The sequence below is a fragment of the Antechinus flavipes genome, chromosome 4 (assembly GCF_016432865.1).
Source record: "Antechinus flavipes isolate AdamAnt ecotype Samford, QLD, Australia chromosome 4, AdamAnt_v2, whole genome shotgun sequence".
In the NCBI taxonomy this organism is placed as follows: domain Eukaryota; kingdom Metazoa; phylum Chordata; class Mammalia; order Dasyuromorphia; family Dasyuridae; genus Antechinus; species Antechinus flavipes.
In genome coordinates, this window is record NC_067401.1 from 99,637,301 (window position 1) to 99,665,182 (window position 27,882).

Here is a 27,882-nt window from a genome sequence, read left to right on the forward strand (position 1 = left end):
CTCGCTCTCTCTCCTTCCCTCCTTTTATCCCTCTCTCCTTCTCTGCCTCTCTCCCTGTTTCATTCTCTTCTTCATTCATTGAAACTTTTTTTTTTTTTAAGGCAAGTCATTTCTGTCTCAGTTTCCTCATTTTGTAAAGTGGGATAATTATATCTAGCCAGTTCTCATCTTACAATCTCTGAAGCATAAAAACCCAAAGTCACAAGTGCTATTCTTTAATTAAAAAGTCAGACCTATAGTTAATTAAGCTAAAGAAGGTGCAGTTGGGAGAGAGAGAACAGGGCAAGTGACTTACCTGCCTTCTGAAGGCTCCCCTCTGGCACTTAGGGAAATGAGAAGTGTTGAGTTTCATGCTTATGTCTTTTTAATGGTCTTAATATCACAACATAACTTGGATACGTGAAAACACCTCCAATATATCTTTGTGGTCCAGTATCATTTCCCGGCATAGATGTATTCTGTAGACTCAAATTTGATTCTCTTCTAGAGAGTTGTAATTACCAAAAGACCTGTCATCATTGGATAGGCCATAAGTCAGGTTTGTGATGAAGTACCAGAATAAAAAAGCCAAATACTATTTTGAGTGGATCAACTCTTCTATGTCACCATTTGGTATATTAGTGATTTTAGTGCCCTAGTGTTAATTGGGTTAATGTGAATATGGATGGGATCTATTGCAAAAATTAAAAAATGGGGCCCATTGTTTTTCCCCATTTATCAAAGCTCCTAATTATTATTTAAAAATCAGTCAAATGTTAGAAGATAATGTTGCTCCATACACCTATTCAAATGTTCCAAATTAATTACTTCTTAGCAGCACCTCAGTTTTTAGTTCTAAATGACTAAGACATTACCTGCCCGCCAAGGTAGATGACAAAAATGTGTCTGTTCCTAGAGGGAATCTCTTTTCCCAGCTCAGTGTATATTCATTATAGCTTCTTTATAATATATAAGTACTCTTTAATTACAAGGGTCTAACACGATGGAAGGCAAAATAATGGATTATGTCATATATATTTAACATAATAATAGATCATGTCTATAAGTTGAGAGATAGCTGAGTTACACAGGAGATAGAGTGCAAGAGAGAAAACTTGCCTTCAGATGCAACCTCAGACATTTTCTAAGTGCATTACCCTGATTAACCTCTCTTAGCCTCAGCTTCCTCATCTATAAAATGGGGATAATAATAGTACCTACTTCACAGAATTGTGGGGGTCAAATGGGAAAACCATTAAAGTGTTTTGCCAATCTGAAAGTGCTATATGTAGGTTAGTTATTATTATTAGTGATCTAGTCATAACTTTTTCAGGGTATATTAAGGTCAGCATCATAAAGCTGGACAAATGCCAAATGCTCAGCTTTTTTTGTGCATAGACTTTCTAACTTGAATGAGGATTGGGGTGATAGGAACATGTTCTTTGTTTTCTGTCCAAGCATATATCTTAGTGTTAAAGCTGAAATATAAGTATAAAAATTAAGCCTTTACACCCCAGTTACAATTTTATTTTAAATCTGATGTATAATAATTTTAAGCACTTTTTTCTTGAATTGGACTCATAATTTGTGAATTGTGTGGTCTTCAATCCATTTGCTACAGCTGCAATCCTGATAAGTGGCTCAATTACAGCTACAATATTAGCCTTAAAGACTCATTGATGTTTCATGGAAAACTTTGAAAAAACATTTTATTTAAAGATAATTATGGTTAAATATCACATTTTTCTTCATTTCTTTCCATCCATCTTTTCCTTTAATTATTACTAAGATCATTTGCATGAGAACAAAATCCTTGTTTCCCTCTCACTCTAAAATTCTTGGATTCCTTCATGATTCTTTTTTTTTTTTTTGATATTGAAATAGCACTTTTTTATATTATTATAGCTTTTTATTTACAAAACATATGCATGGGTAATTTTCTTCATGATTCTTAAATATTTTATCTGCCATTGCCTGATATCTTCCAATTCTTCCCAAGTGGGCAGCGTCAGTCAGAGTTGGTGAAAACTTATGAATTCATATGGAGCTTTTCTCAAAATGTCTAACTGGATATTGGTGATCCTAGACACCCATACTTATCATAGTGCCTGGCACTTGGTAGGTGCTTAATAAATGCTTGTTGACCTGTCATTGCATTTTGATTTTGTGAGGAGCCAAAAAAGACTGGAAAATACAAATAGTATGTTCTTCTACCCTTGTGGATAGTAATAAAAGTAAAGAAGGAAAAAAAAAAGTTGAGCTTAACTTAGTAGAGGATATATACAGATCCTTCTTATTTTTAAATTTTCAGTGAATGACTGTTCTAAAATTACAGTAACCTCCAGTTTCCCACTCCAAGTGACATAGTTTGACAGGGGGAGAAGGGCAAGGGAGAAACCTTGTTGGAAAGGAGGTCAGTGTCTCTGTTCAGGAAATTAGCTGGCAGAGTACTGGAGGCCCTGATAAGGTCATCTGTCTTGGCACAGAATTGGACTTATCACTCCCAGTAACCTTGGGAACTGGTGCACTTAAGTTGTTCCTAAAGCCTCTTTTTGGCAGTTAGAGGTCTCTTTCTCTGGGGGAGAGGGGGAAGAAAGAGTAGTACATAGGGTTTTAAGTACCAGTGGGACTGGAAATTATTTGCTTTTTGTCTTCAATCAAGTGTTGCCACCTTGTCAAGCCTTTAGTTGCATGGAGAAATTGGCCACTTACTAAACAGTACCCAATTGTGATTTAGTTTCACTCCTGGCTGCCTTAATTCTGTTCTCACTTTGACAAATGGCTCTTGGATTTTTCTTCAGAAGGCAGAAATTTTTATCTAGGTTCTGTGAACTTAAAGAAATAACTAAAATATATAATATTTTAATATAATATATAAATATATTATATATAATTAATATACATATATAATTTTATGATTTACTTATATATAAAATATATAATAATATAAAAGATAACTAAATTTCAGTCTAATTGATATTCTTTGTAATTCTGTGTATTTTATTTTGTATTTAAGGACAATATTCTAAAAAGAGGGTCCATTGACCTCACCATACTGCCAAAGCAGTCCACAACAAAAAAAGTTAAGGACTCTGTTTAAAAACAAAACAAAATAAGGAAAATACTCTATCATTGTTGATGAATTCTCAGATTGAGAGATTAAAGCCTTCACAAGCAAATTATGTATTCTGTTAAAATAAGAAAAAAATATAAGGTAGGTGAGAAAGGGAGATAGGGAAAGGAGAGAGGAGAGATGTACTTCTAATTCCCTCCCTCCTTGTATAAAGAACCAAAAAGTATAAATGCCCTTTTGGCTTTACTAAGACACATCTTCCAGTTTTGAGGTGAACGAGGAGTGTCCAATGGCCTCTTTTTGACGGGGTCACCCAGTTGTACAGTCTCCATTTGCCATCCTGTTTTGGAACTGAACCATGATGGGCGGAGAGCCAGCCTCCTGGGGAGCCTGGCAGCGTGCCATCTTAAAGTGAAACGAAGCCCTAGCAAATGAACCAGCTGCCGGGCTCAGCTCAGAAGGACGCCTTTGTAGGGCTAGGAAAGGAACTGAAGAGTTATTTGCATAACACGCAGCAAGCCCAGTAGGCAGAATTGGCAGGAGATAGGTAGCCATTCAGGCCATCTTTTTTTCTTGACCATGTTTGGGAACAGGTCTATATCCTGAGAGAGAGGAGAAAAGAGAGGGGAGGAGGAGAGGGGAAAGGGGATGGGGGAAGGAGAGACAGAGAGAGAGAGAAAGAGAGAGAGAGAGAATGAGAATGAATGAATGGGGAGGAGGGCAGGGGAGAAGCCTGAGCTAAATAAAAGACCGTGACATTCCAAATTTGACTCCTGGAAAATGAATACAAACTATTTCCGACACTCCCCATTTTTCCTTTTTCCCCTTGGAAGGTAGAATGAGGTGGGAAAAAAAAAAAGGCTCTCTCATGGAGTGGAAAAACTCAAATTTTATAGTTAGTAGAGAAGCAATTATGTTAACAATCTGTTATCACAAGGATTGCTTACATACTGCATGTCCAGTAAAACTAATCCAAATATATCTAACTTTTTTTAAAGGAATATCCATTTTGATTAATTGATTGTTAATTGATTAATTGATAAATCAAATTATATTAATTGAATTTTAAGTGTACCAGTGGAATTTGCTACTGAAAAATTTTATAATGTACCACACTGCCTGTTTTGTTTGTTGTTTTGAAAGATAAATATTAATGTCCTTTATTGAATTTATGGAAAATGGGGTTACATGCTTATGGGAAGGTGGAGCACTTTCAAGGTAGCTCTTTCCATTTTCCAGCTCTACTGTATTTGAAATCTAAAGAAATCACTCTATACTTGAACAGATTGACTAAGAGTTTGAATATATAGACATGTAATCTATGTATTATATTCTTAAAGAGATGACTTTCTTTGTGTAGGAACATGCAAATCATAATATTGCAGAAAACCAAGGAAGGGAAGAGACAGGGTTAATAGGAAGACCAATATAATCTGTTGACCTGACTTTGAACTGGCACCGTTTCCCTATGTTGTTTGAGCTATGAATGAATGACAAGCACATCCTGTACCCATTGTGAAAGGGTAAAAATAAAATTGTTTTTTATTTTTATTGATACTTTTATGTTTTCATCACCTTAATTTCTGAATACATCCTATCCTGCTCCCTATAACCAGAAAACCTTATCTTGTGAAGAGAAATAATCATTTCATAAAAATAATCCAATCATCTGATGAAAATGACAGTATGTGCAACATTCCAAACCAGTAGTCCTCCACCTCTACAAAGAAAGGAAGAAGTACCTCATCTCTTTTTCAGGGCTGAACTTTTGTTCATTTTTGAAAACAAAATTATTTGATAGTTGTATATCTGCTCTTTTAGACTTTGTTATATTTATATCCCAGCTTCTTAAATGGTGTTTTATGACTCCATTATGTCTCATGATGTGGGGGTTGCAAAATTGTGAGTTATCAGTGAATTTTTAATTTTTATATACTCATATGCCTGTGGTCAAGTAAAAATTTCTTTGGTGAAAAAGGGTTGCAAGTGGAAAAAAGTTTTTAACTTTTACCAATGTTTTTCTTGGGATGAATTAACTTAGTTAATTGTAGCTCTTTGGTGCATAAGTCATTTCTAGTCTTTCTGTGACTTATTACAAGGTCAAGGTAGGTGATGCTGTGAATAGAGCACTGGGCCTGAAGTCAGGAAAGATCTATTTCCTAAATTCAAATCTGACCTCAGACACTTATTAGCTGTGTGGACAAATCAGTGAGTCCCGTCTGCCTCAATTTCCTCATCTGTAAAATGAGCTGGAGAAGGAAATGGCAAACCACTCCAGTATCTCTGCCAAGAAAACTCGAAATGGGATCCTGAAGAATGGGACAGGACTGAAACATTCAACAATAGACTACAACATAGCCTAACAGATCTGAGTGCCTTCACCCTCCCTCTACCCCATCCTTCCTTCCTACTACTTCCAAAATAATTTTTCTAATGTATACATTCAGGAATTTCCCTGTTAACTTAAAAACAAAAACCTAAACAAAACAAAATAAACAAATAAAACAACTTGGTGACTCTGATGAGTGACAACTAAAATTCAAATTCTTCCTCCTGGCATCCAAATCTCTCCACAGTGTGCTGTGGCCACCCTACTTTGCCAGCTTTCTCCCACATTATTCCCTTATTGGATTCTGTATTCGGACTAAACTGGCCTACTGCTCTCTGTTCCTGAGAACATGCCCTGAATTGGGTGCCTTTGCTCAGGAAGACATCCTTTATGCATGTAATACATTGCCTCCCTCCCCCATTTCATCAGTAAAATTCCCTTTGGTCTTTTGGTGGGGAGAGTTGAAGATGGAACATAGTACTATAGTGTTTCATGGGAGCTAGGGCATATTTTTATTTTGGCTTATCAATCCCCTCCCATTAATCAGTTATTCAGAAAAGAGCCATCTTTATCCAGAGAGAGGACTGTGAGAACTGAGTGGGGATCACAACATAGCATTTTCACTCTTTTTGTTATTATTTGATTGCATTTTGTTTTCTCATTTTTCCCTTTTTGATTTGATTTTTCTTATGCAGCAAGATAATTTTATAAATATGTATGCCTATATTGGATTTTATATATATATTATATATTTACTATGTTTAACATATATATGTATTAAATTACTTGCTATCTAGAGGATGGGGTGGGGGTGGGAGGGAAATTGGAGCACAAGGTTTTTTGCAAGGGTTAATGTTGAAAAATTATCCATGCATATCTTTTGAAAATTAAAAGGCTTTAATTAAAAAAAAAACACTCATCTACTGGTATATACAAATACACACCATAGCCAGGAAATTGTGCTGTAGTGCTTGCAGCTGGTAATATATGTAACTTCATAGCTGTAAATATATACTTTTCAACAAAAGATGCATGTTTGACATCATGCACCATCACTGCTGTTTACTTTTGATCTGTTGTCTTCATTTGCATTATTGTAGTCATGAAATATTTATTTTTTTTCCTTTATATCACTTCATAAGTCTTCCTAGGTTTCCCTAAATTCTTTTTACTGATATTCCTCGTAATAGGTATAAGAACTGGATGTGTGATTTTGTTGGTTCACCTGGAGACCTTCCAGGTGAAAATATTTTTTCTGCAGATGTTGCTTTTTAGTTTTCCTGCTGCCTGAAGTCTTGAGATGCTTATGTGACTTGTCTAGAGTCACGTAGCAGAGTCGATGGCGGAACCGGCAGATATTCCTAGCTGCAAGGCCAGATGCTACTACCTCTTTTCCTTGTGACACAATACTATTTCATTACATTCACATACTACAGTTTGTTCAGCTGTTCACCCAAATGCTGAACGTAAAACTTAGTTCTATCTTTTTACTATTACAAATGGTGTTACTATAAATTTTTTGGTGCCCTTGGGACCAATCTTTCTGTCTCTAACTCCCTTGAGGGAAATAAAACCAGTAGTGGGATTACTGAATTACAGCAGGTATGAGATAATTTAGTAACTTTGCTAGGCAATTCCAAATTGTTTTGGATAGTGATTAAACCAAATCATCATTTCACTAGCAGTAACAAATGATTGTACCTGCGTTCTCACAGCATCTCCAACATTGATGTTGCCGCCTTCTGCCATTTTTTGGCATTTTCATATGTTTGAAATGGTACCTTGAAGCTCTTGTTGGATAAAGGACTGAACTGGAATTAGAAAGGTTTGAATTCAGATTCTGCCGCATAATTGAGTTAATTATGCCATTTATCCTCATTCAGCCTCAGTTTCCTCATTTGTAAAATGCATATAATAATAACTACTATCTCACAGGACATTTGTGAAGATAATACCAGATTATGTGCACCCCCACAGGTATATGCTACATATATCATATGAATATATGGCATGCACAGTATATATGAACGCATAGCATGTGGCAGACTTCAAAGTGCTATATAAATAAATAAGTATAAAAATTAGCTATCATAGAGATGTTTTAAAATGCACATTTCTTATCTTTTTGAATAGTTTTTTCCATCTGGTTGTTGATAGTTTGATTTTCTTCTTTTGAAAACTATTCCCTACTCTGATGTTATAAAATTCTTAGTTGTGAAACTCTAATACACTTATTGTCATCTTGTGTTTTATAATTATTTTAGGCCAGGGACTGCATCTGAAACTTAGAATCTCCTCTAGTTTCTAAAACAGCACTCTCCATCTTTCTGGAATCAAATCTTTGTGTAGGTCATTTGGTTTTACTGTATTCTGTTCGCATCATCTGAATCTCTAATCGTGACTCTTCATCTTGCCAGTAGATGCTTTTTGTCCTAAGGGAAATTAAGGGGATAGATGCAGTTATTTCCCACTGTCAGAGAAACAATATGTCTTTATATGGAAACAACCATCTTACCTCTATGATAAATAGCTAACATCTGAATCTTCAAGTGTGCTTATACAATTTCTTGTAAAGCAGTGCACTTGCACTCAAAATTTTCACACCACATCCCCTCTAAAGGACCCATTATAGGACACAAATACATGCATGACCTCCCATTCATCATCCTCTCTGCCAGCCTCTACTTATCTTTTTGTCTCCTTAAATTAAAAAAAATTGGTTGGAGGCATTTGGGGTCAAGTGAATTTCTAGGGGTCACATAGCTAGGAAATATTAAGTATCTGTGGCTGGGTTTGAATTCAAGTCCTCCTGACTTGAGAGCTCCATTCACTGGCTTCTAACTACCCCTCCTCTCCTTAATGCTGATTCCCCTTCTTTCTCTCTTCCCCTCCTCTTCCTGTCACTTATTCTTTGTACCCTTTATGTACCATATTACCTCAGATCTATTGACTCTCATCTTGATTATTGGTTCAATTTTAGGTTTATCATGCTAACCTGTAGACTCACTGAAACTTGATTAAAAGTTTGTTTAAATAATATTTTGTTCTGATATCATTATCTTCTCTCTTCTACTTAATTTTTCTTTAATTTTTTTGGTATGAATGTTTGATTTCTTATCTATTTTTTATAATGGTGCCTCCAAATGCCTTAATTCGGCTTCCACTCTGGGACTTTGAGATTCTTTTCTGAGTGTCTTATTCATATATTATATCTGTATTCTTTCCCCTGCCTCATTTTTAAAATAAGTTTTATTGATGATCTATATTTTCATATCTATTACTTCCCCAAATATTCTTTTCTCTACATCAAATCCTGCTTTTTTAAAAAATAAAGATAAAACAGTTAAACAAAACCAAAACATCCTTAAATGACAATGTACCTAACTGTTGGTTCTCCATCTATGTAGTCTTCGATTTCTTTAGTGAGTAGAAGCCAGAGTAGTTCGTTGGGTTTAATTTCATGATATGTTTATGCTTTTACATTTTTTATGAAATATTAAATTGACCTCTTGAAGCATTATTGAAATTCTATTTTTGTCATTAAAAAAAAAAAAAAAACGTTTTTGGCTTAATGGACAGGCCTGGCAACAAAACAGTAGAGTACAGATTAGATTGGCTCTAGGGAGATGAATTTTTCAACCCCAAGGTTGTTACTTGGGGTTTTGTTACTAAATTTATAGAAGACTGAGAATCAGTGCAGGGAATAACCCCATTGACAAATTTATAGTCTTTTAAGTTTGTAGTGAAATTAACTATAAACTCACAATGAGGGTAAGAGATTTTTGTTTTGGGAAAGAACCTTATAGTGTTTTATGCTTTTTGTCTAAAACCTGAGAGTTACAGGCCCCCCCACATTTTTCAGTCATAAGACACTTAGATATGGGACTCTTCTAGTCATATATAACTATGCCAGGATCTAGAAGCTAGAGATTTCAAAATATGAATGGGTACACATAATATTATAATAAGATTTAGAAGGAGATAATGTGGGGAATATCTTTTTTGCTTCTAATTTTCTGTCCTTTGACTTTTTCTTTTAGTAAGCTCTATGGGGCCAAACTTATGTCTATTAGATTATGTTTGTTTCGTATTTTCATAAGTCATGTGGAAAAGAAGTTAATTGATAGGTTTTTCATTTTCTTTAGATTTCATTTTTCATTCCTTCGTATCCACCAAAGCACAGTTCTTTGTACATGGTAAATACTTGGCATATAGTGGAATTTATTGATGGATTACTAAGTACTTCTTTCATTCAATATAAGTGGTAACTGATTATTGGAAAATTTTCCTAGAAATTAGAAATATTTCTTCTAGTCTTCGGGTAGTTTAGTCACATGAAAATGAATGTGCTGGAGTTTTCTACAGATTATGCTAGATACCTATAAAGGAATATATTGCTATTGGTGTTTACTGTCTCTTAGTAGGGATGACACATAATTGTATAATTTAAAAGTTGTGTTAAGTATTGCATAAGCAGCAGAAGCGGGCTGTGGTGTACATAGATCATGTAGTCCATTAATACAATTGATCCGCAAGTATTTATTGACCATAGAAACCTAGTGGAAAGATATTGTTTCCTATATGTTGTTCAGTCTTCACTTCCTCTATTTCTCTGTGGTGATTCAGTGAGAAGGTGTTTTGGTGGGGAGAAAAGTACTTTTTTATTTCAAAAATCATCCCTGATCTTTTTTAACTATCAGCAATTGCTTCATTACAATAGACTGAGCCAGATAGAGAGTCGGTAGTTATCCTCCTCCGGAGCTTGTCCTTTTCCCACAGCAAACCATAAGATGTTCATCTAGATTGACTTCATGTTATTTTGTCTAACAGCTTCTGGCTACTCCTTCGTCTGTTTGCCACAGCCTAAACGATCATTATGGTTTCCCTGATTGCCGAAGGAAGAAAAACTTCCCTGGGACTCGACAGCACGTAGAACTTGTCCAGACTCAATGTTCTTTTTTCATAATGGATAGGGGAGGAAAGAGAAGGCGAGAAGATCTTACGGCAAAATATCTCCTTCCTCCTTGCTCCCTGTATAGGACAGGGCACTCTGCATCTGTCCTAAAGCCTGTAATTAGAGGAAATTCTTAGACTTCAAGGCAGTTAAGATCATGAAATTTTACAAGTGAGTGTTTGTTTCCTTGGGACTGAGAGTTGAGGGGAAATGTTATACCGCCACAGTCGCATCACCGTCACCAGAGAAGCTGCAATTTTGTTTTGTTTTTTTGTTCACAAGCCAACAAATAAAATACTCAGACTGTTACCAACTGGTAAACTGTGTTCTGCTTAGTCTTTTCTTTTTAAACTCAGCCAAAATTAGTAGAGTAATTAGAAGACTAATATATTTGAGGTGAAGAAAGTAGAGACATTGTGATGTCAAGTTTCTGTCTACGTTTAATGACCAAAAATGTGCTGTGTACAAATGTTATGCACCTGCATGTATGGTTAGTTACCTGCTTTAATTATAGAGTGTTGAATTTCAAAGGATTACTTTACCTCATTTGATCCTCAAAATAGTTCTGTGGGGTAGGCAGGCAGACATTACAACTATTTTACAGATGAGGAAACTAAGGTTCAGATTGGTTAGTTTTGTTATAAGGAAAAATCTTCCTTGCAACAGTTAAAAGCTACCACCTCCACCCCCAAAATTAGAATGGGCCGCTTGAAGAAGTAGATTCCTCTCACTTGAGGTTTTCAAGGGAAGGTTTGAGGCCCACTTCATTATTATGGAAAGGGATTCTTCTTAAATTGATTTGGATTACAAGTCTCTCTGAAATACTGATGTGAACCATGGGATTTTAGATTTAAAGGCTATTTAAGTCAAATTCTCCACTGTAAGTACAATTCTTCTCTCTACACGAGGCTTGAGTTGAGTATAACATTATACTGTCTATAATTTCATTTCAAATATGAATCTGTATTTTCTCTTGGTTTGTCATCAGACTATTATTTTGTCAGCTGATTTCACTGGAGCTTTGTTTTTTCTTTGTGGGGGGAAGAGTATAATCTATATGGTGTAATGGGCAGTTAGGTGACACAGTGGATAGAGTGCCAAACTAAGGAATACTCATCTTCAGCCCTAGCCTCCAACATCTGTAGAGAAATAATAGTTTGATGACAGTAGAGAACAAAGCTAAGATGGAATAATAGACACAAGAAATCAATTCTATCAATTTCCCTCAAAATAACTTTAAAATAATGCCTCAAACTTACATGAACTGATGCTAAGTGAAATGAGCAGAACCAGGAGATCATTATATACCTCAACAACGATACTGTATGAGGATGTATTCTGAAAGAAGTGGATCACTTCGATAAAGAGATCTAACTCAATCTCAATTGATCAAGGATGGACAGAAGCAGCTACACCCAAAGAAAGAACACTGGGAAATGAATATAAACTGCTTGCATTTTTGTTTTTCTCCCCGGGTTATTTATATCTTCTGAATCCAATTCTCCCTGTGCAACAAGAGAACTGTTCGGTTCTGCACATATATATTGTATCTAGGATATACTGTAACCTATTTAACATGTAAAGGACTGCTTGCCATCTGGGGGAGGGGGTGGAGGGAGGGAGGGGAAAAATCGGAACAGAAGTGAATGCAAGGGATAATGTAAAAAATTACCCTGGCATGGGTTCTATCAATAAAAAGTTATTTAAAGAAAAAAAAATAATGCCTCAAACCAGTTCCAATGACCTTGTGATGAAGAGAATCATCTACACCCAGGGAGAGAACCATGGGAACTGAGTGTGCAACACAACATGGCATTCTCACTTTTTGTTATTGTTTGCTTGAATTTTCTTTTCTTTCTCATTTTTTTCCTTTTATGATCTGATTTTTCTTATGCAGCATGATAATTGTGGAAATACATATAGAAGAATTGCACATGTTTAACATATATTGGATTGATTACTTTATGTCTAGGGGAGGGGATGGGAGGAAGGAAGGAAAAATTTAGAACACAAGATTTTGTAAGGGGGAATGTTGAAAATTATACATGTATATATTTTAAAAATGAAAAGCTTTAATTAAAATATATTTTATTATTATATATAATTATATATAATATATACAATATAAGGTAAATGTATATACACATATAAGTATATACAAGTATATGCACACATATATACAAACAGACACACATGCATACAGTTTATTTCTATATACCAGGCTTGAGATGAGCGTGACATGAGGGACTAATTTCATTTTATAAAATATTATGCTGACAGAAAGATGTCAGGATAGAGAGACTGAACTAGGTCACTTCTGAAGTGTCTTCCAACTCTACCATTCTGTTGAAAACTGTGCCCACTTTGGAGGGAGAAAAATTGGAGTACAGTTTCATGTAAGGTCTATGGCAGGGATGTGTGGGGAGGTTTTCAAGGCTAGCCTTCTACATTTTGATTCTGTGACATTTGTTATATTATTTTTGTCTGTGTTTTATCAAAAACATTTTTTGCAGTACTAGAGGAATGGCTAAACCTGAAACATGCACATTGCTAATGGCAGTTTTTCTCCTTTTTGTTTTAGGAGTAAGAAGTACTGTTGCTCAGATGTCACACCAAACACTGGATTACAGGAAGGAAATTTTTTAAAAACATCACAAGTGGCGTTGATGAGATTCTTTTATTTTTGCCTTTGAAGAAGTGATATTCTGATGACTCATTAGTTAAAAGATATATCTGTATATGTATGTGTGTCTGAATACACACAGAGCTAGATAGATGATAAAACTAGCAGCTGACAGAGCACACCTGTCGAAGTCCTCCCCTGCATGTGATGCAGTACCAGCCTCTCCCTGATTATTTATGCTGTAAATAAAAAATGTAATTGCGGCAGGCCCGGCTTCCTGCGAGGGGACATGAGTGATCCACGACAGTCCCAGGAAGAGACACACCAGTTCCCCAGAGCCCCCTCCAAGTTTAAGGACTCCCCACGCACCATGCAGTCGGATGATTATTTCGCTCGGAAATTCAAGGCCTTGAACGGCAACATGGGTCCTCCTACGTCTTTGAATGTTGCGAACGTCGCTGAAAGTGGGGGGCCCGCCAATGGCACCCCGGCCATGCCCAAGATGGGCGTTAGAGCCAGGGTGTCCGAATGGCCCCCGAAGAAGGACTGCTCCAAGGAGATGAGTTGCAAAGCCCTGTGGGAAAGCCGGTCGCAAGCCAGTTACGAGACGGCGGTGGCCGCGGCTGTGCTGCAGAACGGCCAGAACGACCCGGGCGACGGGCAGCCGGAGGAGCAGCTGGATCTGGAGTTTGCGGAGGCCAAGTACACCATCGGGGACATCTTCCTTCACTCTCCGCAGCGGGCAGGCCTTCACCCCATCCGGCAGAGAAGCAACAGCGACGTCACCATCAGCGACATCGACGCCGAAGACGTCTTGGACCAGAACGCGGTTAACCCCAACACGGGGGCAGCCCTGCACAGGGAGTACGGGAGCACTTCTTCCATCGACAGGCAGGGCCTGTCGGGGGAGAATTTCTTCGCCATGCTCCGAGGCTACCGAGTCGACAGTTATGAACACAAGGCCCTGGCCCCCTTTGGATTCCCCGAGTTCTTCCACTGTGACCCCGCCATCTCTCCCAGTCTTCATGCCGCGGCTCAGATTTCCCGGGGGGAGTTTGTTCGCATCTCAGGCTTGGAATACATGGACAATGCCCTGCTGATGGGAAGGGAGCGGGAGAAGAATTTCAAGCGGAGATTAAAATCGGAATCGGTGGAAACCTCCCTGTTCCGGAAGCTGCGGACGGTCAAAAGTGAGCATGAGACGTTCAAATTCCCGCCCGACCTGGAGGAGAGCCGGCTGGAGAGGAGCGTCCGCCCGTGGAATTGCCAGAAGTGTTTTGCACATTATGATGTCCAGAGCATTTTGTTTAATATCAACGAAGCCATGGCTACGAGGGCTAATGTGGGGAAAAGGAAAAACATCACCACCGGCGCCTCCGCAGCCTCCCAGACTCAGATGGCAGCGGGCCAGGCCGGAACCTGTGAATCCCCTTTGGGCAGCAAGGAGGATCTCAACTCCAAGGAGAACCTCGATGCTGACGAGGGGGATGGCAAAAGCAATGACCTGGTGCTGAGCTGCCCCTATTTCAGGAATGAGACAGGCGGGGAGGGAGACCGGAGGATTGCACTTTCCAGGGCGAACTCGACTTCTTCCAGTGCGGGAGAAAGCTGTTCCTTCGAGTCCTCCCTCAGCTCCCACTGCACCAATGCAGGTGTTTCGGTCTTGGAGGTGCCAAGAGAAAACCAGCCAATCCACAGGGAAAAAGTGAAACGTTACATCATAGAACACATTGACCTTGGAGCCTACTATTACCGCAAATTTTTCTTTGGGAAAGGTAAGACTGGACTTTTCTCCTGTGGTTGAATGATTCTATTAAGTATCATACTTTAAGGTGAAAATAAAAATTGCCTTTTGTTTTCTCTAGGTGTCTAATTTTTTGCTAGTAGCATCATGGCGCTAGAATGATCACTGTTCAAATCTATCCATCAATTCGAGCTCTTCCAAATCTTTGGGCCGATCCCTCACATGTAAATGCAATCCTCCATCTTTTATTCATTCGGTAAATGATTACATGGAAATTCCCTCTCCTTTCTAGCAATAACAACTGACGTAGTACTTTAAAATCTATAAAGAAGTTTACATTAGTATCTCCATTGGGCCTTAAAACAATTGTGAGTCAGACCCAGTGGATGTTATTATCCCTATTTTGCAGCTGAAATAGTGGAAACTCAGAGAGGTTCAACAGATTTATTTGTGGATACTGCTAGTAACTGTGTACTGTAGATTTAAATCTTGATTGTCCTGATTCCAAGGGCATCTTTCTGTCCCATATACTGCCCTTTTCTCTGCCAATGTATATCCATCGTCGATGTTAATATATGATAGCAAAGTTACTTCTCCCTAAAAGATTTTTCTTGATTACCATTACCCTCTGATCACTGCCTTAGTATGTCATGCTTTCTTCCTCCTTTCCTCCCCAATCCCTCCTTCTTTTTCACCTTCCTTTCTGTCCTTCTTTTCTTGTCCTCCCTCCATCCCAAAGCAGAAAAGCAGTTCTTTCTAGCTTGCTGGAAGGAAATAAGAGTTGACTATTTTTGATGAATGAATGAATGAATGAATGAAACACTGTACTTTCACTAGATGAAAAGCACTATGCTGAGCACTTGGCAGACAGAAAAACAGGAGTTTGTAAGGTCTTAGGGAGCTCACATTCTAATATGGAAATAACAGAAATGGGAGGGTTCGTCTGTAAGGCAGATGGAAAAATTTCTTGGCCTTTAGAGTGCAGCAACAAAGTAGATGTTAATTGCTGCCCTTTTAATGTCATTTTTCATAGATAAAATTATATTAGTTTCTAACCTTGAAATATTTAACAGTACCACAGACTTTGGAGACAGGAGCTTTCTTTTATGGATTGTCAGTTGATTTGGCTGAAACATCTACAGGAGCAGTTGCTGGGCTGCATTTCCAAAGGGATTACTGCCCAAGAAGGTGGCTGAGGACACCCACTACTTCCAAGTAGCTAAGAATTGTTATTCCCAACGTTCCTGAATTTAGGAACTTGGACTCTCCCCATTTGGGGATACCCAGTGGATTGATTTTTTTTTTAACCTAACTACGTAGTACATTTATTAAAATGTACCAAATTTGTCCTGTTTGGGAATTGACTTACATTTAGAAAGAGAAGTTCCTGGTTAATTTGGACTAGGTAGCTCAGAAAATTGGTCCTTTCATCTGAACTGAAACCGGATTGGTTAAGCAGCTCTTATCCATATCAAAGCCACTTTGCTCTACTGCTTGATGGAACAAGATCCTGAAACGCTGGATATGGGGCTGTTCTGTTTTTTTTTTTTTTTTTAAAGCAGATCTGTTACAGGTAAATGATGATAAAGCAAGGCAATGAGGTTATTAGAAGATTCCGGTTTCATTGAAAGAATAATGGATTTCCACCTGGAGTTCTTAGGTTTTAAACTTAGCTGTAATACCTCCTAGCTCTGTGATCATAGGCAAGTCACAACCTCTGTAGGTAAAAGGTAGATAACAATATCTATTACATCTACTTCACAAGATTATTGTGAAGATCAATTGTATATAAAACTATCCTAAAAGCTTCAAAAGTGCTATATAAAGTGATTAGTGATGTGTGCTGGTGATCATGGTTGTGGAGGGTCATATCAGGTCACTCGATTAAATTTGTGTTTCATACACTTTTCTCAGAGGCTACAGGCTAGGTGTTTTCTAAGGCCTCCTCTACCTCTCAAGCCCATGATTTTCACTATTTGCGTAACCTCCATTATCCATGTTTCTAACTCTTACTGACTACCTCCCTTGTTGTTGCAAGAATGCCAATGAGATCATAATCTGGCTATCTTTGGGGACCCATCCTCTCTCCTAACTCCTTCCTTTGTAACTAGGTGAAGATATTGATTTGTATGGCATCCTTCACGCAAGCCCTTGAAGGAAGAGATTGCTTTCTCATCAGGAATTTCATCCCTCTTAGAATTATATCAGATTCAAACAAGTTCTCCCTTCAATAGACTGCTATTGGACTAACATTTCTTTTTTACTCATGGTGGTGTCCTCTGCAACCTCTCAACTGCCCCTTGTCTTACTACCTCTTTCATTTCTTCTCTTCTCTTTCTTCCTTTTCTTTTCCCCTTCCTCTTTCTTTTTCCTTCTCCTCCTTCCTCTCCCTTTTCTGTCTCCCTTCTTTTCTTCCCTTTCCCCTTCTCTAACTTCTTTCTTCCCCTTCTTCCTCCTCTCCCTTTCCTCTTCCATCTCCTCTCTTTCCCCTTCTCTTATGTCCTATCCCCCTGTCCTGTTCTTCCCCTCTCCTCCCTTCTTTCCTTTTCCTACACCCCATGTTAGTCTCTTCTCAGCTTGCAGTGAGAGCCTAACCTGTTTCATGGAATTTCTCTTTAGTAGCTATGGCATCCCCTCTGGGATCATTCTTTCTGCCAGGCCTGAGAGGTTACCCCTCTGTACCAGCTGGTCTGAGGAGGAGAAAGGCGTGGGGGAGAGTAAAAGAGAGGGGAAGAAAGAGCAGGAGGAGAAAAGGGGGGGAGAGCAGAAGAGAGGGGGAAGAGAAGGAGAAAAGGGGGTGGGGGAAGAACAGGAGGAGAAAAGGGGGTTGGGGGAGAGCAGGAGGAGAAGGGGGGGCAGATTGCAAGCTGCGCCTCCTTCCTCTGTACATCCTCTTCCAGTGGAGCTGATGGAACTCTGCCCCTGCTTCTTCTATATATAGCTCTTCCCTGGTGGCCCAATGGGAGTGAAAATGAGATTGCTCCAGTAGCATCAGTTACAACCCTCACTGATTTCCTTGGAAGCAGGGAAGGCAGAGGGGCAGCCCAGATTCCTGAATGGGAAGTGAGTAGTAGGATGGGGACACGTAGGGAAGGAAATGGGAGATGCTCTGACTCCCCCACCTGCCCTGTTGCTACCAGAGCTCACAGACTGTAGCACTTGCGTGCTAAAATATGCAGCCAGGCCCAGCCTGGCGGAGCCAAGAGCATTCTGACTGGCACCTTTGTGCTCGCACCCCCTTCTCCCCCTCAGGTGAGGAACACTTGCTGGTTGGCTGGTAGGTAAGTCTAGCTGGAGTCTCTCTGGCACTCCTCAGGAGGGATTACTTAGTGGAGCCTTAGAGTTCGTTTTCAGGCAAATAAAAGCATTTCTAATCACTGGAAAATATTGAAGCTGGCAGACATGGAAAAAATTATGTGGTCTATTAGGCAGTTAAATATCAGAAGGTTGCTTTTGCTGAAATATCATCTTAGGACAAATTCATAATGATTTTGCAGTGATCTTATTCCAGGACTGATGAAAGAGGAATGATTTGTCAAATTATCTCTGCTTCAAAATCACCTGTGTGACTCTGAGCTTCTGTTTTTGTTTTTTTGTTGTTGTTGTTTGTTTCCCACCTATGAAATGAAGTTTCTCTTTTTTTCTTTTTCTCAGACAGATACTGTCTCATTTATTAGTAAACTCTTTTCACTCTTCACAAAAGAGTGCCATTGTCTTGAGTTCAGGTCCCATTTTGTGTTATTAAAAAAGGTTAAATTCTGAATCTTTCCCTCTCCTGTTCTCTACTCAGTAGCCTGTCTGTCTGTTGTAACAAAGATTTTTTTAAAGCAGTTCAGCAGAAGCAAGCATGTCAAATAGTCTCTAAAGTATTCCCTATACCAATAATCTGCTATTATAAGGAAGGGAAAGAGATTTATTTTCTTATCTCTACTCTGGGGCCAGACTAGATTTGTCATGATCAATTCCACTGCCTTCAGTTTTTCTTTTGTTGTGTTACATTTGTTCTTTTCATTTATACTGTTGTGGTCTTTTGAATATATTGTTTTCCTGGTTCTTCTTGGCAACTTCATTTTCAGTTCATATAAAATCTTCCTATACTCCTCTGAATTCTTAATATTCATTTTTAGTTTGAACATAATGACATCTCATTACATTCCTGTACCACAGTTTGTTGAGCCATCAATGGGCATGCATGTTACTCATGGAGATTATTGCAAAAACCTCTGAGTGTAAAATCTGGATTCCTTACATTTCTCATTATATAAATTTCCTCATGTATTTTCCCTGTTCTAAACTTTCACTGGCTCTCTCTTAACTGCTAATGAAGTTTAAGCTCATGTAGCTATTTGTGGTTCTCTGTGGTACAGCTTAACTCTTCCCTTCCAGTCTCTTATGATTTGCTCTTGAGTAAGTCTTTTTCCATTTCCCCTATTTTTTTTTTTTTTTTTTGTGGTTGTTCCAGGGAAGCAGGCTTCTTGTCCTCTGGCCTTGGATGTTAAGTAGCAGGGTTCCTATGCAACAGTAGAGAACTTAGCAGATGACAAATGGAATAATTCATAGTTAATGGATACTTGTTTGTACCCTTTTAATAACAAAACCCAAAGCTTCAAATGTGGCACAACATTGAATGCCTGTGTAATAGGGGTAGTATCTTTGCATTTGCTCTAAACATTTTTCATTATGGAGTCATTAATTAACCATTGGCCTTGATTTTTCTAAACCCTACAATACATTCCCTCCCAGCTCTACTATTTATTGCTAAGATTGTGGGCAAACCATTTAAGCTTCTGAAGCAGTTTTTTCCTCTGTATTGCCTTCCTCACTAACTTTTCATGAGAAAAGTTCTTGGCAACTTTTGACTATGAATAGTTATTAACATCCTTGTCCTGAAGACAAGGATGGAAAATATTTTATACCATTGCTTATTTTATCTCCTGCCTTCTATCACCCCCCCCCAAAAAAAAAGAAATCTAAAACTATTTTTTTTTTATTTTACTTTGACCATATCATGTCTCAAGATGATTTTTAATCATCAGGCAATGATTACCAGCCTCTTTTCATTATATTTTCTGGAAAAGACAAGTCACGTGAGCTCCCTTGGTAAGTGGAGGGCTAGGAGTGGTTGGCAAATAAGACTTGATTTTCTAAAAGAAAACGTGTGTCCACACTGGTGGTCCAGAACTGAACGGATAGTACTTGTTTTTAATGGATCAAAGATGGGGAGAAGCACAACAAAGAATGTCATATGTCAAGGAAGTCCCTTGGGAGAGTTATCTAGAGAAAAGTCTGCCACAAATTTCTAAACTCATTCACTTAGGCTTAGATAATGTGACAGTTGTAGACTAGAGTATACTTTTACATATCAGATGTACCTTAATGTGGGAGGATGCTTGGTTGCATTTGCTTTCAATTTCATGCCCAGTGGTATTTCATAGGTAACTTTTCTTTGGGGTTTTTATGCACTGGTTGAAGAAAATTAACATGGAATTGGATGCTATTAAATTCACATGGGTGAACAGCACATTTTGCAATAGTACTATTCTAAGACATAAACTCCTTCCTGGGTAGACGTAAGTGACTTGATTGTTGTCCTTTTTACCACATGACATACCTTGTGCACACAGCCTCTATTGCAATCCCAGGGAACTCTGAGCAGAGAGGAAGTGCCCAGCTGGACCTGAGAATATAGATATTTGAATCATCATTATATTAGTTCCATGTGGCAGAAACTAGGGGGAAAAACCTGCAAACAAATTGTTCTGGTCTTATGGGTTTGCATGCTTTAGGAGCCCTTTTCACATGTGATCATAAGGAGAAAGGTGATTCTATAAACCTTAACCAGGAGCCTCCCATTTGAGGCATGACTTTATATTTTGAGCATTTTGGTCCTTTGTCTCAGGTTCTCAGGAAAGCAGATTACCTTGGTCTTTGATGGAAAGATGAGGTTATTTCTTGGCTCTTTATACTAATAATAATGGTAATAGGGGTGGTAACGGTAGTCATTGTAATGACAATAATTATAACTATATTTATATAGCAGTTTAAGGTTTGAAAAGTACTTTACAAATATTATCTCAAGTGATTCTTACAGTCCTGGGAGGTAGGCACTATTAACTCCAATTTGCAGATGAGGAAACTGAGGCGCAGACAGTGAGCTAAAAGCTTTATTCAGGATCATAAAGCTAGAAAATATCTGAAGCAGTATTTTTGATTCCAGATCCCACCCTCTATCCACTGTACCACTCTTAGCAAATCTTGCTAATTGTGATTTCTTCACAAGGGGGTGTTCTATCACTGAATCAGTATCTGAGAAATACAGTTCTAGGGCATTTAAGTAAAGGGAAAAACTTGGATTTATCATTGGGTTTAGACTATATTTAACACCTTTGTCTCTCCTTTTGAAATAGTATCCAAACAGACATTCAATTTATATACAATATATCCATTTTTACATAATTTTGGATTTTATATTCAGGAGGGACTTTTGCATGAGAATCCCATCTGACTTCTTAGTATGTCTGTTAGCTTGGACAAATCTGAGTCCTACATTAATACACTTATAAAATGGGAATGATAATACTTGCCCACCTTAATGAATTGTGAGGCAACTGGCGAACACTACATAAATTCTTAGTCTTTTTAGTTTTCCAATTGCTTGTTATTTTCTACCTCATACTTTTCACAACCAAGAATATTAAGCATCCTATCAATCAACTCATATTAAATAAGTACCTACTATGTGCCAAGGAGTGTTCTAAGCTCTGGGTATAAGTATGAATAATGAGACAGACTTTATATATTATATTATGAAAGTTATAGCAATCAATTATGCTGTCAACAATAACATTAACTGAATTTTTATGATAAACTATCTGGGTTTTCAGTGAATATTAATAAATTTTGATCTTCATGAGATTTTAGTTCAATAAGTATAAAGCATCCTTCTAGGAAGGTCTTAGATAAAAGTACAACCTTCATTTCTTCATCTCCTTTAAGTTCATTCAGTTTTCAGTTTTCATGATCCCAGTTTGGGTTTTTCTTGGCAAAGATACTGGAATAGTCTGCCATTTTCTTTTTGAGCTCATTTTACATATGAGGAAACTGAGGCAAACAGAGTTAAGTGACTTGCCCGTGATCCTGAAGATAGTAAGTGGATTTGAACTCAGGAAAGATGAATCTTCCTGATTCCAGACTTGGTGCTCTATGCACTGTGGTCACCTAGTTGTTCTCCTCATCTCTAATGCAACAATACAAGCAGTCCCTTCAAAGTTAAAGTGATTTCCTAACTGCTAAAGCCAGTGACATTTCTCAGTCTTCATTATCTGTAGCTTATGGGCAAGTTTTGATGCTGTTAACCATCCCCTTTCTCTTTGGTGATATATTCCTTCTCCCTTTTGATTTTTTTTTTTTTATCTATCTGCATATTACTCAGTATCTTTTGCAAGATTCATCTCCCACCCATTAAACAGAGGTGGCTTTTGAAGCCTCTGAATTCTGACGTGTTTTATTTTTTCTTTTCTTGATCTCATTTCTCCCTTGAATTTAACTGTTTGTATGCAGATGACTCCAAGTTTATATAACTAGCCCTTATCTCCATTGAATATCATGCTCATACCATTAACTTAGAAATTTCTCATATGTTCTTTTAGCATCTCAAATTCAACATGTCTAAAACAGAACTAATTTTTCTCTCAAACTCTGCCTTCCCTCAAATTTCCTTATTTTTTAACCACTGCTAACCTGAGAGTTAGGGAGGTATATAACTTCAAAAATCAACTAGTGACTCTTTGCTCTCCATTCCTGTTTGGTCCCATTTCACTAAAACTTTAAAATTCCACCTTTATAGCATCTATCATATATATATATATATATATATATATTTATATGTGTGTGTGTGTGTGTGTGTATATACATATATATGTGTGTATATATATATACACGTATATATATGTGTATATGTATATACGTATATATGTATATATATGTGTGTGTGTGTATGTGAATGTGTATATATATATATAGTGTGTATATATATACGTGTATATATATACACGTATATATATGTGTATATATATATACACACACGTATATATGTGTGTGTATATATGTGTATATATATATATATATATATATGTATGTGTATGTGTGTGTGTGTGTGTGTGTGTGTGTGTGTATATATATATACGTGTGCATATATACACACGTGTATATATGTATATATACATATATACACGTGTATATATATATACGTATATATGTATATATATGTGTGTGTGTATATATATGTGAATGTGTATATATATATATATATATATATATATATATAGTGTGTATATATATACGTGTATATATATACACTAAGCAATCCTGCCCATGTGACTTTTGTACTAATTTTTTTTCCTGGATTCTCACTGTCTTTGTGTATACATATAACATTCTCCTTTCCTCACTTCCCCTCCCCTCTCTTTTAGGAGACTTAGATTTGACTTAGATAGATTCCAGATTGATTAATTCCTTTTCATATACTCTAAATTCCAGAGAAACCATCCTATTGGCTGGTCTTAAGATTGGACATTGACTCCTCGATCTCTGCTTTTTCTCTTGAGCCATCTCAACACCTTCATCTCCCTCTCCCCACTCTTAATTCCTCTATTTCTTCCTCACCTTCACCTTTTGCAATTCCCAGCTCCTTAGCTTCCTTTAAGTCTGAACTCAGCTACCATTAATACACTAGGAAATCTTTTCCCTAATTAGCATTCTCTTTCCCTAGAAGCCCCTTTCAGCTGACTTCCCTGTGTACCTGTCTTGTTCTCCTTTCCTTTCCCTCTCATCAGTGGACTGCAGACATCTTGGGGTTAGAGATGGTGTATCTCCCAAGCATTTGATAAGTGATTGAATTGTTGGCTTGGCTGGGGAGCATAAAGACAAAGGAGAATGCGGGACTGACTCAGCCCTGCCTCTTAAATCCAATTCTCTTGCTAGCTGGGATACCTCAGGGGATATCTATGGTGCTCTTAGAAAAGAGATTATTGTTAGAAAAAGGAAGTAGTCCTGTGTTCTGCAAGTTTGTAGTCCTCTCTTTAAAAGCTTGATTTCCTTTGTCCATAGCTCTTTGATGGAAATCATCTGTTTAAAGAAACAAAGGACTTTAGGTGGGCAATGAATCTAACTAAAGGCACAGAACCTACAGAAGGCTTTCTTCATATTTTCCTATGACTCCACATGGAGAAAGGTTCTTATAATATAGAGTAACATGAAAGATGTTCCTAAAGGGCTAACTTCTCTTATGAAGGTGAAGAGAAAGGTGTAGGCAATGTTCACTTTTTAAACATTGTATGGAGAGATCCTGTGTAAATGCTAGAGAAAGTATGACATAATTTAGCTGAAAAATTGGAGTTTGTAAGAAATCCAGTTAACATCTTGTATTCTTTAGTAGAATTAAAAACTTGGACAGTCTCATAGAAAACAGCTAGGGAAGCATTAAACTTTGTAGATTTTTTTCCTTCTATTATAGAGATGTAGTGATACAGGGATTGTACTGCAGTGCAGAATAGCAGAGTATCCATATGTTTTCACACTTATAAGACAGTTGGGGGCAAGAGTGAAAATAAAATAGAGATACAGTGATATTCTATTTATCCATTATTAAGAATGAGCTATTCAACAGAAATTAATTTTACAGACAACTAAAGTTTAACATTAATATTTTGATCCATCTTTGTTCTGTTTCATCTAGTTATTCATTTTAATGATAAAGATTATAAACAATCCATTTCCTCTTCTTCTTTTGTCTTTTGACTATACAATATAATTGGAATTCTTTTTCTAAATTTTATTTTATTTTCATTTTTAGGGGAATTCTTTATATTGCATGGATAATAGTGGAATAAGTAGATAGTATTGACAGGGCTATTATCGCCTGTTAGGATCTTCCATAGCTTCTCTTTTCCCCAGGCTGAGAATGTTAATCTGAATCTGTTTTGTTTTGTTTTTCATATGAAGTCAATACCATATGCTTTGTTTTCTTATCTATTGGTGAATGGCTATTGGTTTTATGTATTTGTGCTAATTCCCTAGACATTTCATAAATAAGACTTTCATCAGAGCAATTGGATGCCAAGATTTCTCCATTCTCCCCATAGTTCTCTCATTTTAGTTTCATTGATTTTGATTATCCAAATTTTTTAAATTCTATGTAATTAAAATTGTTTTATTGCATGATTGACTCTATTCCTTATCTAAAAATTCACCTGTTTGCCATATTTTGGAAAGATAGTGCCTTCAGACCTACTGATTTTGTTTTAATGTGATCTTTCCTGTTTAGGTACCTTATCCATTTGGAGTTTATTAATGTCATATAAGTTAACATTTCTATTTTGCTTTAAGGTAATTTACCCACCTTAACTCATATTTGATCCTCATTGAAGCCTTGTGAAATAGATGCTGTTATCCCCATTTAAAGATGAAGAAACTGAATCTGAGACAGAATTTGAACTCAGGTTTTGTTTTATTTTGGGTTTTTTTTTTTTAATTCTGTATTCTGTACCAGCTAGCTGTCCATATGATTTAAAATGCTGGTGTAAACTTTGTGACAATTATTTTACATAATTTGGGTCCTAGCTCTTTTCTAGATAGTTGATGCTGCTCAGTAAAGCAGTTCTTGAAATAAATGTATTATTAATTGGACCATCAGCTCACAGATGCCCTAGGTGTCCTGATCAGTTTCCCTCTTCCTCCAGGTGTAGTCCTCTGTCCTACTGAGTCTCACTTCATTTTCTACATTCCCTTTTGGCTTCTTCCTGATAAGGGCAAATTAAAGCCATTTTTGGACCATATCCCACCATTCCATGTAATATTTGGGTGGTGATGGCATTGGCTAAAGCTGTGTAAGAAGTAAGAAGTCATAGGGAAAGCCACAATCTTAGATTGTCTGTGCTGAGGGAACTTTCTAATAATGAAGGCGGTCTAGAATTTGTGATAATATAAATTGCTTCGGGGCATTGGGAAATAAGGAATGAGAAGCAGATGCTTCCTCTTAATTTTTAGGAAAGTATATAAAAGCTTGTGTTACCATTAGATAATAAATTTCTGTACTGTAATTTCATGCATACCTGTATTTTAGGGGCCCTTATAGACATCTTCAAAATTGACTTTCAGAATCTTTTTTTTTTTTTTTTTAAACTATGGATAACTTCTCAAACCTCATCTATTCAAACCATAAGCAGTCTAATTCTAATTCAGCTTCAGATCCTTCAGATAGAAAATGGGAATAGAAAGCAAATGCACATTTATATTGTGCCTGTGTGCCAAGGACTGTGCTAATAATAAGTTAGTGCTTTTACATTTATTTTATCCTCATAACCACCTGTGATGTGGGTACTATTGTTATCCTCATGTTACATTCAAGGAAACTGAGGCAAGCAGGGTTAAATGACTTGCCCAGGATCACATAGCTAGTAAGTATCTGAGGTTGGATTTAAATTCAGCTTTTCTGCTTCTAGGCCCGATGCTCTCTCTACTGAGCCACCAGCTGCCTAAAAATAAATATTTAATCAAGCTCTAGGTATACATGAAATTAAAATATACCCATTGCTTTAACAAGTTGATTGCCTGTTGGACTTCATATCTAAGAAAATCTGGTTTTAAATCCTGGCTTGGATTAGCTTTGTCACCATGGACAAGTCACTTAAACTTAGGGCACCAATTTTCTCTTCTGTAAAATAACCATAATATTATCTTGTCTCACAGGGTTCTCAGAAGGATTAACTAAGATAATATATACAAAGTGCTTTGTAAATTTTAAATCTCCACATAAATATCAGCTATTACGGGTCTTTTTTATTCTTCCTGGGGAATATTACTAGGAGAAATATGCTAGAACCTTACAACAACACAATTAATTAGATACAGAAAGAGTTTGGTGTAAAATAAACACTTTCTTGGGCCCTGGTCCAAATGGATTTAGGTAATGAAGTGTTCAAAGCACCAGAGTTATATGAAACTATAATGTAATTTCATAGTTCAGATTCTAATGACAAAAATCTCCAGTGTATTTTCTTTTTACATATGATTTTTTAAAACTCTTGTTTTTGTTGATATCTTGTTGATTTCCCTTCTATTCAGCAAGCCACACCTTCTAACAAAGTTTATTAAAGAAAGTGGGGAGAAAAGCAGCTTAATGAATCGATACTTAACTGTCTGACAGTATTTGCAATATTCCAAACCTTTGCAGCCTCACCTGCTTGTCATTTCTTGAAGCACAATAGTCTCCCATCACAGTCATATGCCACAGCTTAATCAGCCATTCCCCAGTTGATGAGCATCCCTTCCATCTTTGCCATCACAAAAAGAGCTGATGTGCCCTTTTTCTTTTTTATAATCTATTTGGGATATAGTCCTAGTAGTAGTGGCTCAAAAAGGAGGCACAGCCTAATTGCTCTACCTTTTGGGTACAGTTGTACCTCCCTCACATTTTAAAAGTTATTCTCTTTGACCAAACTTAGCCAATATAATCACACCACTATCGCTGCTTTTTCATTTATTGTTTTTTTTTTTTATTATTATTTACATTGTTAACAGTCACTATATATATGTTTTTTTTTTCTGGTTTTCCATTGTATTGCATTAATGTATCTGTGATAAACTCTGACATGTTATATATGTTAACTTTACTCAAGATATGGTTCAAGCTTTTTATTCAAGAAAGGTATTCCCACTAGGACTAAATGTAATCATGTACTAAGTGGTCACAGTACATTCTTTAAATGTACATTAAAAATCACAAAATGACTGTTAGGTTTATTTAATTCTCTGTTCTTAGTGTATTCTTTAAAATATGGATACCAAATTATTTTAAAGATATAAATAATCTTAGTGGTAAAAGATAATGATTAGACCCCAGGCCTACTTCTATTTTTCCTTCCCTTTTTACTTCTAAAGTTAATTTGCATTGACTTTTACAAGAAGCAAATCAACACTCTTGATGATTCATCATATACTCTGCAGTAGTCCTTAATCATTTTTTAAAACTTAATTTTTTCAATTATATTAAAAATTTGTTTTCTTTTTTTAAATTTTGAGTTCCAAATTATCTTCCCTTCCACAATTCCCCACCCTCTCATTAAGAAAACAAGCAATTTGGTATAAATTATACAAATGCAATAACACAAAACATTTCTAT

The 27,882-nt window shown here is 36.9% G+C and overlaps 1 protein-coding gene and 1 long non-coding RNA gene across 7 annotated transcripts in view; both read left to right on the plus strand.

Annotated features, from left to right (window-relative positions):
* LOC127559660 (uncharacterized) overlaps positions 1-13,048 on the plus strand; it is a 130,927-nt gene extending 117,879 nt beyond the window's left edge. Inside the window, exon 3 of the long non-coding RNA XR_007953182.1 lies at positions 12,917-13,048. This is a non-coding gene — a long non-coding RNA (uncharacterized LOC127559660). The remainder of the gene's footprint in view (positions 1-12,916) is intronic.
* A 116-nt stretch (positions 13,049-13,164) lies between these two features.
* Positions 13,165-27,882, plus strand: part of SIPA1L2 (signal induced proliferation associated 1 like 2) — a 127,900-nt gene continuing 113,182 nt past the window's right edge. For all 6 annotated transcript variants that reach the window (XM_051993601.1, XM_051993603.1, XM_051993605.1 and 3 more), the window contains exon 1: positions 13,165-14,733. In XM_051993601.1, coding sequence (XP_051849561.1) covers positions 13,248-14,733 — 1,486 coding nt within the window. In that variant the 5' untranslated portion in view covers positions 13,165-13,247. The remainder of the gene's footprint in view (positions 14,734-27,882) is intronic.